This window comes from Dermacentor variabilis, chromosome 5 (assembly GCF_050947875.1).
Source record: "Dermacentor variabilis isolate Ectoservices chromosome 5, ASM5094787v1, whole genome shotgun sequence".
NCBI lineage: Eukaryota > Metazoa > Arthropoda > Arachnida > Ixodida > Ixodidae > Dermacentor > Dermacentor variabilis.
The window spans coordinates 199,348,895-199,364,766 of NC_134572.1; the positions used below are offsets into that span (position 1 = coordinate 199,348,895).

At 45.7% G+C, this 15,872-nt stretch overlaps 1 protein-coding gene across 2 annotated transcripts in view; it reads left to right on the forward strand.

Moving 5' to 3' along the window:
* LOC142583430 (uncharacterized) overlaps positions 1 to 15,872 on the forward strand; it is a 1,100,669-nt gene that overhangs the window by 315,749 nt on the left and 769,048 nt on the right. For both annotated transcript variants that reach the window (XM_075693897.1, XM_075693898.1), the window contains one exon: positions 9,301 to 9,354. In XM_075693897.1, coding sequence (XP_075550012.1) covers positions 9,301 to 9,354 — 54 coding nt within the window. The remainder of the gene's footprint in view (positions 1 to 9,300; positions 9,355 to 15,872) is intronic.

Genomic DNA, 15,872 nt, shown 5'->3' on the forward strand with positions numbered 1-15,872 from the left:
GAACTGAGAGCATCTGAGTAGAACACTTGTTCATCAATTGGCGGATGTGAACATATAATGTTAAGCAAAAGCCCCTTAGTTTCATGGCTTCTGTAGACATAATTCTTCTGGACTTAAGATAGAGGGCACAATCAGGTGATGTATTAATCTTCCTAGACATATATGTACTTGTTTTTAGACGATGATTGTGTGAAATGCGATCATTTTTCTTACTTTAGCGCGTCTTAACCACTTCAGTAGGAAAAAAAGCTCTGGTTTCAGGTAGTTGGTTCATTGTGCAAGTATATGCATAGTCGCATTCAAAATCCACGTGCATGGAAGGGACATGTGAAACAGGATGATGCCATTCTCAATTTATGTTTTGATTCTTTGTTTGTCTTTTTCGTGCACTGTACTGCGTGTACATATGCTTATGTCGCCTATTATGCATTATTTCGTCACATATTATTTTGCTTCATATCTGAAGCCATGCTATACTTTACTTAGATTGCATAATCAACGGGTCACAGCAATTGATCATGTAATTCTTGAAGCTGCTAGTCAGAAGTGTAGCATTCTTACTGTCATAGGAATGAAAAGCTCCCTTATATGACAAGACATTCGATGCGCAAGACTTTAATGCCAATGCTCCTTGTGGTTTTATACTCGTTTGCTACACAATAGATAATATTGTAACCCTAATTTTATTATCTGTGAGAAAGTTTAACGGATAAATCCAAACAGCACCAGGAAATTATTTTCAGAAGGTGGCCAACCAAATAGGAAATATAATACACCTCTGTACCGGTTTGAGACCAGGCAGGATATTGCTGCAGAACTACGACAAGACACACTTAGAAACAATGGGGTGCAGCTCATACATGAATAACTTTATGTGAAATATAAGCACGGGCAGCTGGACCTGTGGCCTCACATGAGAATATAAAACACTTTTCTAAATGCACTGTACTTTCAGTCAGGAACATTCATAGGCTGTACAGGAAGTTATTAAATGAGCAGCTGCCTTAGAATATGGCACAGAAAAAAAAGTTTCTTGCACAATTTATCTGCATCAGCAGCTAATCGCTGAGCCTCTGCCATATAAGTGCTCGCGTTCTGTGCCTGAAAGGCGTTTCCTCGGCAGCAATGTGGTGCAGCTTTCTCTTCGATCAAGGTGTCAAAACTTTCTGAGTTTGCATACGTTTGTTCTATGTTTAACTTTCCATTGTATGCTTTATTTTTGAAAAAAGGAGCCAATTGAAATTAAAAGATATTTCTACAATGAATTACTGATGAAACTTTAGAGAATATACTTACGTTTTATTACAAGATGCGTCTCAATTTCATGGGCATCATTGTCATCTCATTTTATGTGTTTCTCAGTATGTTTCTCAAATTATTATTCAGTTTGTTTTGGGACTGATCAATAAATAATTTTACCTTTTAAGGGAGAAAATGTTTCATTTGAGTAACTCGGCGACTACAGATTACATCCCATTCACCAAGCACAAATGTAGGAGTTGCTTATAAAGGAATCAAATATTCCCTATGATTAGGTATTGCGAATCCGTTCAAACGTGACAATGGATCTACATCGTGCTTTGTCACTATTGGGAAGAGTACTAGCACTCCGTTCTGAAGGAGTACAAGCCACTCTGTTCGGGGGAGTAGAAACACTCGGCTTGGCGGAGTAGAAGTACTTGGTTTGGAGGAGTAGAGGCACTCGGTCTTGGAGAGTACTACTACCTCTGTAGGGAGAGTAGTAGCACATTGCGGAAGAGTATTAGCGCTCCCTTGCGGTGGAGTAACAAAACTCTGTCAGGAGGAGTTGACCTACTCGATGTACTTCCGAAACGAGAGTGAAATATGGGACAAGCACATATTCCCTCAAAGAGAGTGCCCGGAACTCTTTGTTTTTAGAGTGATGTTGAAATTGTTTTCCGCTGATTTCATATGCATGAGCTCAAATAACCTTAGCCACTTGCGCAAATCCAGCTTTTTATTCTTGGCCTTTAACAGCTGGCAGTATTGACGCATACGCAGAAGAACGTATTAGTGCAGTAACTTGGCCAATATACCTTCTTTGTGGAGATTGGAGGGGAATGTAAATTCGAAATGGGCCAGCACAGCATCTGTAGTCTTATAATACACATGGCTCTGCCCTGCATACTTTGCAACTTGCTCAGTGCGCCTAAAGATCAGGAAAAGGTGAGCGCTTGGAAGCGTTAGCCTCCTTCTTGTCTTGCAGTTAACAATGTCAGCGTCAGCTGCGTTTCGGAAGCGTTTGTGCCCATTAAGTGCTTATTTGCAAACAATGCATGATGTTTGATTGACTAGCTTGTTACGAATCCAGCAACAGAATGGATAATGCAGTCAACAACAGCTGCATTGCAGTAATCGTGCTCGAATACTTCTTCACACTCCCAGTTTCCTTCGTTGCTCATACCATCGAGCTTATGTGTTAGCTTTTTTGGCCGCTCAGCAACTGAACTCTTGTATACGCCTCTAAAACTGGTCGAACACAAAAAAGCAATTTGGCTGCTTTCAGCAGCTCTGCAGTTCCCAAATTCTGGTGGCTTCTGGAATGAAGGTAGTGAAAGCATTCGATAAAGCTGCGAAAACGTTGAAAATGCAGGATGTTCATTCTAGCTTTCTGCTTGCATTATTATCGCCAAAAAGCCCTACTAAGGACCTTGAGTTATCTTAGAGGAGAGAACATATTTGAAATTGCATTCCGCCAAAGCTGACAGCTCTCGCACTGACTGGAATGTCACTGTGCAATGTCACTCTAATCCCCTTACTCACTCTAATTACTGGGCCAGGAAAAAGTCTTTGGGAATGTCTCCATGAACAACTTCTTCCCACTTGTCAAGCCACCTGAAGGCATTCTCCATTACTAGGAAGTCTTTGCATCCAAGAGTCAGGCCTTCTGCTGGGAAGCGCTGCTTAAGGGCATCAAGTAGGTTATAAAGAAATGCGTAAACTCGATAGTTCGCTCGGCATTATAAAGCCGACCTGCACCTTTGCGTGCATAAAACTGTATGCCTTTCGCGACAGAATTGCTGAAAATTTGATTGGTGAGTTTCAATCTCATTTTCAGCATATTCGGCGGGTTAAAATGGTTGCACGTCAACTTTGGACATACTCTGAGCTCAGCAGCATGCTTTGTGTCTGCCACATGCAGAGCATCGTAGCCAGACCATTTTATGAATCGCCTTGTCTTTTCAAACTTTCCTTCTCGTAAAGACGATTTCGAATGCATTTAAAAAGACAGGGACTATCTGAGAGCACATACACTTTTCTAGATTCGTCCAGTAGATGCTCCAATGCATTTGTCACATTTCCCAATGCCCCGAGCTGTCTCCGCATAGCGCGATTAGTTGAAGCACCGTCACCATCAACAAAAACGCCAGCACGCTCTAAATGCACTATGCATTGGATGAGAAGTTGCGCAAGAAGAGTGCGTTTTGTTGATCCTGTTTAGACAAGAACAACTACCTGCTGTAAGTAGCTATTCACAAATGGCGAAAAAGCAGACGAGACCATGGTAAGGCAGCTCAGTGCATTGGACACCCTGCTTTCCATAATCAACAAGACCAGCATAGGTCATAGTTTGAGAATAGACAGTTATCTCTTTTCTGACGTGTACCTCGTCGAAAATCAGCATTCTTCTTTATTGAAAATGTGCTCATTTGGAGATTTTCATATTCAAAGCTTTGAAAAAGTCTTCATCAAAGTCTTCATTTGGGGCCAACCATACTAACGTACATCCTTATTGTGGATTCACAAGAAAGGGGTAATATGTTATTGCCGCGAAAGAAGGAATATGTTGCAGGGCTTCGTATATTTAGAAGCACGCACAGTAGAAGCCAGTCATCTGTGTATCTTGTCTTTTCTTTTTCGTTGTGCACTTAGCAGCAGCAATACAGTCTTTCAAAGGAACTTGCTGTGCTGGTGGCACATCAGGAGCCTGCCACATTTCCGTCATATCTTCTTGTAGCTTTGTAGTTTCGTTCTTGCTTTCCTGAAGCAGCTCTGTGAGAAGTTTGCTGCACTTCAAAAGTAGCACTCGTGAGCATTGCAGCGCAGGTCTGGAAATGCGCAAGGTATCAAGCATTTGCTGCTGCGCAGGTAATGCAGCTTTGTGCAGTGCTGACACTCTTGTACATTTCAAATAGCGCTTTTCTTTAGATCTCATAGCTTGTCGGGCAGCATGTATCCTCAAGCTGTCTGAGAGAGTACTGCATGACCGACATATACCGTATCCAGATGTCCCCAGTGGGCACTTTTTGTGCCTCCACTTTCACAAAGGCACAACCCCGGAAGCACGGTGGGAAAACTTTAGAAACTAGGTCCTCCACAAGAAGGACTGAAGTTACTAACGACAGTTAATATTACATCTACTTCGGTAAGCGAACTGGCAAATAAACTGATTCCAACAATACCACCTTCAATTGGCTTACCCATAACGTATTGCCAACTGCACTAGTATGGACAGTGCAAAAGAAGAAGCAGGAAGGACAAGAAGGAAGAAGTTCGCGTGCTACCCCGTTATCTCGATAACCTGGTCCCATCGCCATTGTTTTCGGGAGCAACTTGTCCTCATTAAGCGTCCCCAGTCCTCTTGAAGACAGATGACACACTGGTGGAGATGCTGGATATTTCTCACTCGTGCCGCAGAACCCCTCCTGGGAGCAGAACCACTAGCCCAATAACAATAGAGACTCCCGTCCATTGGGCCAGCCACAGGATCAGGGAACTGCCTCTATAAGACAGCACAGTGATTCCAACCATCTCAACTAATATGGATAACACGATGACGACTCGGTACACATTTCAGAACCCAAAGTCGTTCCATGGTAACTTGTTCAAAGACGGCGAAGACGGGATGCCCCAATTTGAATGCGTGGCTGAGTATAACGAATGGGAGGACGCCACTAAACTAAGAATGGCCTATTAGTTCTTGGAGGACGGCGCGAGTATGTGGTTTAAAAACCGTGAGCAGCAACTCACGTCGTGTTTTGAGTTCTGCCCTCAGCTGCTAGACACCTACACCAGTGCTGATCGCCGCCAACTAGCGCAACAAGCTTTCTAGGCCCGCGTCTAGCATCCCAACGAAAGTGTCACCGCTTTCGTCGAAGACATGACGAGCCTCTCCAGAGGAGCAGACCCAGGGATGACCGTGGATAGAAAGTTGCGTCACCTAAATGCGAGGAGTAAAGGAGCTGGTCTTGTGCGGAGCCCTCCGAAGACTGTCGCCGAATTTTTATTTGACAGTGTAAGTATGCAGAAGCTGCTTCAGCAGTGATCGAACTTCTACGAGCAGCAAATAAACGTGGCTTCCGCTTTCGATATATTCATGGCGACCGGAAGGAACAATGACTACCTCCGAGAACTCATCCGCACCGTTGTACGCGAAGAGATGCAGATTTACGGCGCGTCATGAGCTACGGTGAACTCCATTGCAAATGTAAAATATGAAGTACACCAAGCGCTCCAGTGCACCTTTTCTCTTGGTAACACTGCGCCTGCACTGACTGATGAGAAGCCCTTAGACTCCTTGCTTCTACACCTCTGCTGTTTGTTCACGCCACTCGTGCAGTTGCACCTTCACCAGCCCAACCGGAGCAATACACCGAAGAACGACGCGCGCCTCCAGCGTTTCCGCCTGCCACTCCTCCAGCTGTGCTTTAGCTAGAGCAGCCACTGCACTACTCCGACGATCGACGCATGACCCCTTGGAAGTTGTTTGTTCAGCACACACCGGACCGCCATCTTCTGTGCTTCTACTGTGGTGAGGGAGATCATTTGTACCGCCGGTGCCCATACAAACGTCTAGTGCTGCCACCTCGACCTGGCCAATGACCCCAGGATATTGCATGTTATCTGGCTCAATAGCGCACACCATCGCCTACCGGACGACTTTCACGCTCGCGGTGGCCAAGGCTATTTTCACCACCACCCCAGCGATATTCGACTGAACGATGGTCAAGTTCCCACCGGGAAAACTAACTACAGTGCCCTTTTGGGGGCAAGACAGGTGGCAGTCGACGTGCTGAACACCTCCGATCGACGCAAACAAGCAGGTGCACCGATCCGACGTCAACTTCAGCTGAACGGAATGACCGGCTTTCGCTTGACATACCGGCGGTGATCGACGATTACGCGGTTGGCGCTTTCGTGGATACCGGTGCGGACCTTTCTATCTTGAGCGGGAAGAAGGCGATGTTTCTGAAGAAAGTATTTACTCCTTGGCATGGCTCCCAGATTCGGACGGCTGATGGTCACATCGTTACTCCTATGGGAAGCTGTAGGGCTAGATTTCGTATTCGAGGATGGACATAGATGTCGCTACAACCGACATGAACTTTAACAGACATATCACTTTATACGTGCAGTGACTTTTTGGTAAACACGAAAATTGACGCAGCACTGGGGAGAATGCAAGCGTCGTTGAATAGAATAGATTCCGTCGGCGCCGATTCGGTGAGCAGCCCACGATAATGCAGGAAAGCGCACGCTTGGAGCAGAGCTGAATAATATTTCAAACGCCGTCTTGTTTGGGTCTGTGACGCTGCTCTTTCCTTCATATTCACCTTCGTCGACAGCACTTGTCACAGTACGGTCAATCGTTGGTGCTCCTTCGGAACGCAACGATTCAACGGCGAAGAGCCGCTAGGCTGCACACTAGTGCTGCAGGATGCAACAGAACGAGACTTCCGCCTTACATGCTTGCGAGGGCTGTTTACTTTCTTTGACAGGTACTTTGGTTCCCCTTCGAAAATTGTAGCCACCGCACTTTTCGTGAGGCCCGCCTTTCCCGTACCAAACATGAGAGCGGGACATCGATTTCTGCAGACCAAGTCTTCAAAATGCCATGCCTTTTCTGTCATGCACAAAATCAAGGAAAGGAGACCTCATTTTATCCTCGCACAACTCTAGCCTTGTTCAGCAGTCTAAAGAAGCTTCCTCTCGTCCTGAGCCTGACAGACACCGACATATGTGGTGCAAGGCCCTCTGATCCGTTGTAGCTTTGCCTAGCAGGTAAACAACACACTCACACATGCGCACGCGCACACCCAGTGCGTGGTGTATTTACTGTGTATTTCGATGTTTTTGGCATTGTCGCTTCTTGACAGGGCTATCCAATAATTTTTGCACAAAATGTCAGGCTCTCCTGCCTTGGCCTCTAATTTATAAAACCCCCGACAGTTAGGCCATTAGTAAACTTTTATCAATGCATAATATTGTGCTTGTTTTGTCCACCTAAATTAAGCCGGCATTACGTTGCGGGTAAGCATGGCAGTTTCTTGGTAAAGGTTTTGAATAGCGCAAGTGCACGAGAACAACAGGGAAAGTCAGCGCAATCTCATGCCCTTGGGTTATACAAAGCTTTTACTCTGGCATACCAACTGGCCCAACTTACGATGATGGCGAGGGGTCTTGTTTTATGTATTCAAGAATTCACGCGATAAGAGGAGCTGATGCTCATCCTAGCAACTTTGCCCAGCCAAGCACCACAGAAATTTGTAACGTTGACTAGAAAGCAGAAGTATTTCCGCAAAAACGTCTGCAGGATAGCAATGCTCCAAGCAATGCAATCGTTGCAGACGCAAATAGTGGGGCAGGGAAAAGAGAAGACGAGCAGTACAAACACAAATAAAGTGTATTAAATGAGCACAAAAGCGGAATGTGACTTATTGGTGAGCGCACTGCGCCAACAGCGCAATGCTTGCCTCGTTTGCGCGAGCTGACAGCTTATGCAAATAGAAGTGCAATTGACAAAAATTGTTTTGGGACCAGGTGAGGACGCGCCAAATGGCTACCGAATTAAATGTGCACCATTAAAACGATGAGGCCAATGCAGAAATGTTATTGAAAGCAAGGGTGCCGTCAAGCAAGGCCGACATAAGTATATTCATTGTGTGCGCACGGCTGCTTATGAAATTGCACTCGCGTTTGGAAAAAACATACGTAGACCAGGCAGGTTCATGCTCAAACAAAAGGCTTCGATAACATCAGAAGGCAGTATTCAAGATACTAATATCAGGCAATTTAGCTGAGCACAATTCGAAACACCAGCGTCGCCTCATGTTTGATAGGAAAAATTGTCAGCTTATGTCGGAATTAACACAAGTGGAAGAGATAAATTATTGATTTATCATTAGGCACTGTGGCCCCACGCATGCCAGGGCACCTTCAGTAGTTTCAGAACTAGAGGCTTCGTTTATTCGTTAGAGGAAAGGTTTCGTACAGGATGACTACCTGCAAAACGTCTTTGAGGCAAGTGTTCCGTCTCTCATATGTGCTTCTGATGTGCTTTCCTGCCTGTCACCCTCCATCATCAATTTTATGCGCATCTATACACGCCATCTTTCTGTGTAGATGCATGACAAACATTAGCGACAGAATGTTGGTGTTACTCCCGTTTTTGAGATGCTGGTGTTCATGTGTCTACCACTTTTGCAGCGCCACACACCGTATTGTCATATAATACCAACTAGCCTTCGTTTATCCAAATAAAAAATTCGAAATTGGCCAGATTCTGTCCGACGAGCAATCTTCACGGTGCATATCTCGAAGCACGTGCAAACTTCAGAAATCCTTTGAAGGGGACCTTTGCAAACTCACCTGCTACAATTTGTAAATTGCAATATGTGGAATAAAAGCCAGTTATTTTTTTATTAGATTTTTGTTTATTAGTCGAATATTGATATCGATTTCTTGAGCGAGCAATGTCCACCGCTTCGAGTAATCCAGGGCAAGCGCTAGACCTAGGCTATCTGCCAAAGGCGATTTTGTAAGATTCCATATGATCGCAAAAAAAAAAAAGGCAAAGAAACCCGTAGTGAGAATATGGCTTCTTGGGATTAGTTTTGTAAAATAATCCGTCGAGAAAAAGCCTAAATCAGACACCCACCCATTCCTAGCGTTTGCTACAAAGGAAATCCATACGGGTTCCTCGAAAGAAAAGCCTCATAGTTGAAGAAAAATTCGTCCTGGTCCGGAACACGAACCCGGGACCACCGCCTTTCCGGGGCAGCCGCTCTACCATCTAAGCTAACCAGGCGGCTAGCAGGTGGCAGGGCGAAGTCGAATTTGTCGACAGCACGAAGCAAAGGCAACAGTTTGACATAATAGTTCTACGTAAACCCGCAAGGTGGACAGAAGTAATTAATAAAGGGAAAGTCTAGCGAACAGCCTGTCTTCAATGCGAGCGTTAATGTAGGCTTGCGTCTTCTTCATTAGGCAACGGACGTTATTTGTTAGCCCATTCTCCCTGTATGAAGCTTTAATTGACGCTCTCTCCTATATATGCAGGGTCAAAGAGGACTTCCTGGCATGCCGGGACTTCCTGGTGCTAAAGGTCACAGGGTGAGTAAATTACACACTTTCTCCACATGTGCCAGATGATGCAATGTAACGATGAGTGCGCACCGCGTCAGAGGGGCGAGCCGCTCACATAAGTTCTTTTTTTTTGCTTGCTGGAACGTTTAAAGAGTGGAAACGCATTTGGTAGCCCCGCAGTACACCTATTGCAGACAAGTCTGAAGCTCAGTGGTTCGATTCCCGGCGGTGGCGCACGCACTCATCCGATAATGAACAAACGTGATTTTCTGTAAGAGCAGCGTGTATATGTTGGGCAACTCTTCATGGCTAAAATAACCATGACCCAGCGTTCCCTTTCAGGGTTACTCCGTGCCTTTCTAAAATAATGTATTTTATTGTAATATTTTATAATATGGTAGCAAGGTACTTTTGCGCACTAAAATGAATTCATGCTGCCTTTTGTTTTATTCGTCTGGGTTGCCATGGGGCACAATCTCGGGATGAACTGAGGTTAATAAAATAACTTGTAGGAAAATTTCACGCTGCCACTATAAAAGCTGCCTGTCCATTTGCCACTGTTCGTACTTTCTAAGTTAGTCACTTCTCACCTTGCCACCCTTAAGGGCAACCTTTATGATTTTTGGGAGAACACTTTCACATTGAATCGGCAGGCACTTGCAAGTAATGAGAAAGTAAACATTCTGCTCCCCTTCACCTTCAATCCTCAGTTCGACATGGTCAGCTTGCCTGTTGATCCCAAAATTGCGGTCCCTGACCGAGTCAAGGTCAAGAACAGCTTCCCTGTGCGCGAAACTGTTTTCTTCACTAACTGCCACCGGCTTCTTTACTTATTGCCATTACAAAAGACGCCTAGACGCTCTAACATTTTACACTTAAAACAACGACTCTTTCCATATAAAGTTCATTCAGGTAGTTATGTACAGGTGAACGTCTGATCGAAGCAATAAAACTCGCCAGTGCTGCAGATGCGAAGCGTTGCTCTTTAGTGCAGAGGTCATTAAGCGTTGGGAGCTCGGTTTTATTGTGCCGTTCACTCCTCCCAAACCCCGTCACAGCGAATGACAACATGCCAGTGACCTGAGTGGATACGTGGGGCCTTGCATACTCAAGACAACAGCTCTTTGTCCACTTGGATGCTCAGGTAGTGGTTTCTCATGACTGCAATATGTGAACCAAATATGGTTTCCTCACTGCACGTATTTGCATATGTGCCACTGTGGTCCAGGAATAAACACAATTTAAGTAAAGGGGTCACTTTGGTTCCTCGGAATTTAACGTAGCTTCGTAAAGACGCTTTGACACATGCTTCCAACGAGCATGCTTGTACTACGCTCAAGTACAATCGGTGCAGATTTTCAGTTATTGGTGGATATATACGTCGAACATAGAGGGTAGAATGTCCTTATTTGCTCTTCATACTGCAAATTTCCAATTGTTCCCACAAACTCATCGACGACACGAATGCCCACGATCCCATGGGGTACTCTTTGTCGAGAAACGCACGTGGCCGAGACTTGGCTGACTTCACGCTTAGTGAAGATGCGTGGTGTACATTAAATTATTAATTTGACGGTATATGAGCAAGATGACAACTGACGTTGTTCCTATAATTTTTTTTGCAGCAATGAAGTCTGCTGTAACTTGCACAATGGTGCGTACGTGTCTGCTGATCTGCTATCCAACTTGTCGCTTACGGGGGCTGAGACCTTTGTCAGGATTTATGCCTTTATTCTCAGCCTACCCTCATTTGAATGAACGAGAAATGCAGTTCAATTCATTTCACACTTAGTTAAAGCTTGATGGTGAGGAACTCCTTCCAGGAACTCTTTTGAGGACCTTAGTGCAGCATTTGTCTTAACACTGCGTTTGATTCTCGGATCTGGCTGCGATGGAAGTGACCACCTGGCAACATATATCCTATTGAAATGATTACATCTCGCAGCGCCGAACACTGTACGTTGTATCAATTAGGCATCATTCGAAAAATCTGAGAACGGTACCTCTCCAACCACCTAATTACCCTGCCATATTGAACATGCAATTGCATTGACTTCGGGCAAAAAAACAAAACATCGCAGTGCACCGGCACCTAAATCACTTATTTATGTCCAGCACGAGTGACTTCGCATGATACGGCGTCGAGCAGAACGGAAATGAAGAAAAGCTAAATAACCGTTACACGCATCTGTATCTCGCTGGCCTCAACGTCGTGCATTATGCACATTGATAAGATCTACATACGACGCTGGTGGACAATCTGTGGACCTCTCCAAGCGAGAACACCTATCTCTATAATTTAGCAAAATGTGCGAAGCCTTCGATCGCCTTCACTCGTTCAGTGCTGGGGTCATATGGCAAGACCGGCCTGAAGTCGAAGTCGACAAAGACTTCTGCAAATTCCTTGTGAGTTCTTCCATCCGCTTGCCAACGCCATCACAATTGACCTTCCCACCATCTATCTCATATTGAACGTCTTGATGCGCTTGTTACTATGCGGGAGATCAACGCGACCATATCTGCTTCCCGCCTGCCATCATCTCCAGGACCAGATGGAGTCAGGTGCTGCGTTATTTCTCATGTTGTCATGGAAGCTCGAGAAGTTCTGTCGCTCTGAACTCTACATATGACTCAGCCGTTGGGCCTGACAACTGGAAGTGCAATCATCTTGTGGCACTGCTGAAGCCATCGAAAAGCCAGCGTAATATTTTACACTACCGCACTGTATCCCTGGTAAGCTGTTTGGAAATGGGTGCAGCGAATGGTACTGAGTAGGCTTGAGTGGCTGCTTTACAAAAATGGTGTATTATCTGGTGTTATATGTAGATTTCGAAGAGGCCGATCGTATATGTACGGTGTGATTGAACTGGTGTCCTCTGTCCAACGGGACAGTACACACCGACTAGTGATATGAGCCATACTAAAGAGCCTACGGCAACGTCCAACACTATTTATTTCTTCAGGCATGAGGAACTCGGCGTTGGTGGCCCGATGTGGGCTTGGCTACACAGCTATTCAGTGACCGCCTCATTTTTATGTCCATTGCGGATGGCAATACTCATAGTGACATGTGTACTTGTTTATCTGTCTCCAGTGACCATTTTTCACCGGCTAACAAATGGTAAACTTTATCGCTCAGCGCAAGATCTGCCTACCAGATTTATAAGGCTTGCGGGTATGTTATCGTTGATTCTATCTGTTGTGTATATCCTCGCCAAACCTTGTATATTAAGAGGGCTTGTGCGACTGAAATTTTGTAGTAGTTTTCGGATAACACACGCGCACCAGCGGTTACGCTTTAACTTTCGACGACTGATCTATAAGAGGCGACACCGTTAACCCGCAAATCAGATTTCGACAACCGGGGTCTGTGTTCGCCGTTATCTTTGTGCTTCGAGTGTCACTTGCATTTGCTGGCAAAGGTTCACCCAATAAAAAGCTACTTTCGTGATGCGTAGTTTTGCTACTGTGTTCTTCCCAGTAGCACTACGTGACATCTGGCGACTACTACGTGACATCTGGTGGAGGTGCTCTTGCGTTCATGTACCAGACGCCCCAGTGAGACCCACACCCCGAAGTAAACACCGGCGTCACCCGGGACCATAGAGCAAGCCACGGTTACAAAAATGCTACACAGGCTACCAGCACCCCGAGTACGGACTTATACCCATGCAGACCAGAACGACCAACACGAAGGTAATAAGCACGATAACTGCACGATACTTCAGCAGCAACGAGATCCACCGACCTTCCGTGGATCATTGGTTGAAGACCCAGATACCTGGCTTGAAACCTGCGAAAGAATCGTGACATTCAACCATTGGAACTGCGAGAACAAGCTGCGCTATGCTTATTTCTATTTGGCTGACTCTGCTCGCACATGACTTTAGAATCGAGAGTCAACCTTAATGTCACGGCGCCTGCTTCGCAGTAGCTTTCTGCAGGCCTTTACATGTGTCATACGGAGAGAAAGGGTTGAAGCTCTAGACTATCGAACGCAGGTACCTAGCAAAAATGTAGCCATCTTCAATCACGAGATGCCCTGCCTGTTTCGTCATGCTGACCCTGGCATGCCAGAAGAAAAGAAAGTCCGTTTCCTGATGACGGCTAACAAGCAAGAAGTGTTTGTCGTACTTATTCGCAACCCACCGAAGACCGTCGCGCAATTTTCACTGGAAGCTACGGCCATCGAAAAGATGTCGGAAATGCGCACGAAGCAACATGATCGCTAAATGATCACACCGAAGCAGGAGGCCCAAGCACTTGCCACCGATGACGTGCGCGAGACCACCCGAGCAATTGTGTGCGAGGAGACATGGCAGATGTTCCCAAAGTCCCACTATCACGTTGTCTCGATCGGTGATGTCGTGCGAGAGGAAATCCAGCGGTACATAGGAGTTCCCCAAGTGAAGCCGGGATCACCGCAAACCCTGCCTGAAGCGATGACTTACACCGCCGTAGCCACCGAAATCACCGAAATGGAAATGCTATCACCGAAATGGAAATCCGCTGCGATAACAAGCTTGCTACTATTACTTCATCCTTTGATGCCAAACTTGAAGCTATCATAACCTCACTCACTCCCAAATTCGAAGCAGTGCTTGAGGCAAAACTGGCTAGCAAAATCGATCATGTAGCTGACAACTTGAGCTCCAACGTGACATCTTTCTTAGCAGAGATTAAATCCCTCTCCCTCCGCTTAACTAGAATCGAGGAAGCGGAGTTCACACGCGTCCGCAAACCATCTGGGAGCGCTCGCTCAGCCTCCTATCCCCTACCTGCAACGCCGTCAGTTGACCATCATGAGTAATAAACTACACGTTTGGCAGTGGAACTGCATAGGTCTCGCCCGCAAGCGTGGCATCTTGACGCCACTCAGCTGGCGAAACCAGACATACTTCTAATAAAAGATCCCAGCTCATCGATCTCCATATCCGGATATAATACACCCACTACACCAGAATCTGAGTGAGCACACTCTCCTTACTCTCCCACGAAAAGGTCTAGCCCTCAATCCTCTCGAACCCACGCCATACAGCTACACTGTTAACCTATCTCCCTCGCACCCTTTGTCGAAGAATTCGACTCATCATGTCTGCGTAAGAAACATGTACAGCCCACCAGTACAGTCCCTTCAATTCTTTGAATCAACGGAACGTCTCCGATCCTCACGACTCTTCACTTACCTCATCGCTGGAGATTTCAATACACCTCACACAGCATGGGGTAAAACAAAAATAGTGCCAAAGGCACTGATCTCCCAACCGCCATCCAAGCAAGAACGACTCACCCTTCTTAACGATCCCGACTCACACACCCGTCATGGGAACTCTCTGCAAGGGGACACTACACCAGATCTCACGCTCCTCAAAGGTTAAACCAAGGCAACATGGAACAATACGCACGACACGTTCAGTAGCGATCATACTCTTATCAAGGTCACCCTCCAGGGTCCGAACTATACACGATCTGTCTGCCTTCATTCACTTACTGACTGGAATAAGTTTCGTAAGGACTACAACTCAGAAAATGTTTCCACACCTACCGACTATGACACTTGGATGCAACAAATTCATCATCGCACTAAGCTTCATCATCATCATCATCATCAGCCTAGTTACGCCCACTGCAGGGCAAAGGCCTCTCCCATACTTCTCCAACTACCCCGGTCATGTACTAATTGTGGCCATGTTATCCCTGTAAACGTCTTAATTTCATCCGCCCACCTAACTTTCTGCCGCCCCCTGCTACGCTTCCCTTCCCTTGGAATCCAGTCCGTAACCCTTAATGACCATCGGTTATCTTCCCTCCTCATTACATGTCCTGCCCATGCCCATTTCTTTTTCTTGATTTCAACTAAGATGTCGTTTACCTGCGTTTGTTGCCTCACCCAATCTGCTCTTTTCTTATCCCTTAACGTTACACCCACCATTCTTCTTTCCATACCTCGTTGCGTCGTCCTCAATTTCAGCAGAACCCTTTTCGTAAGCCTCCAGGTTTCTGCCCCATATGTGAGTACTGGTAACACACAGCTGTTATACACTTTCCTTTAGAGGGATAGTGGTAACCTGCTGTTCATGATTTGAGAATGCCTGCCAAACGCACTCCAGCCCATTCTTATTCTTCTGGTTATTTCAGTCTCATGATCCGGATCCGTGGTCACTACCTGCCCTAAGTAGATGTATTCCCTTACCACTTCCAGTGCTTCGCTACCTATCGTAAACTGCTGTTCTCTTCCGAGACTGTTAAACAATACTTTAGTTTTCTGCAAATTAATTTTCAGACCCACCCATCTGCTTTGCCTCTCCAGGTCAGTGAGCATGCATTGCAATTGGTCTCCTGAGTTACTAAGCAAGGCAATATCATAGCGAATCGCAAGTTGCTAAGGTATTCTCCATCAACTTTTATCCCCAATTCTTCCCACTCCAGGCCTCTGAATACCTCCTGTAAACATGCTGTGAATAGCATTGGAGATATCGTATCTCCCTGTCTGACGCCTTTCTTTATAGGGATTTTGTTACTTTCTTTGTGGAGGACTACGGTGG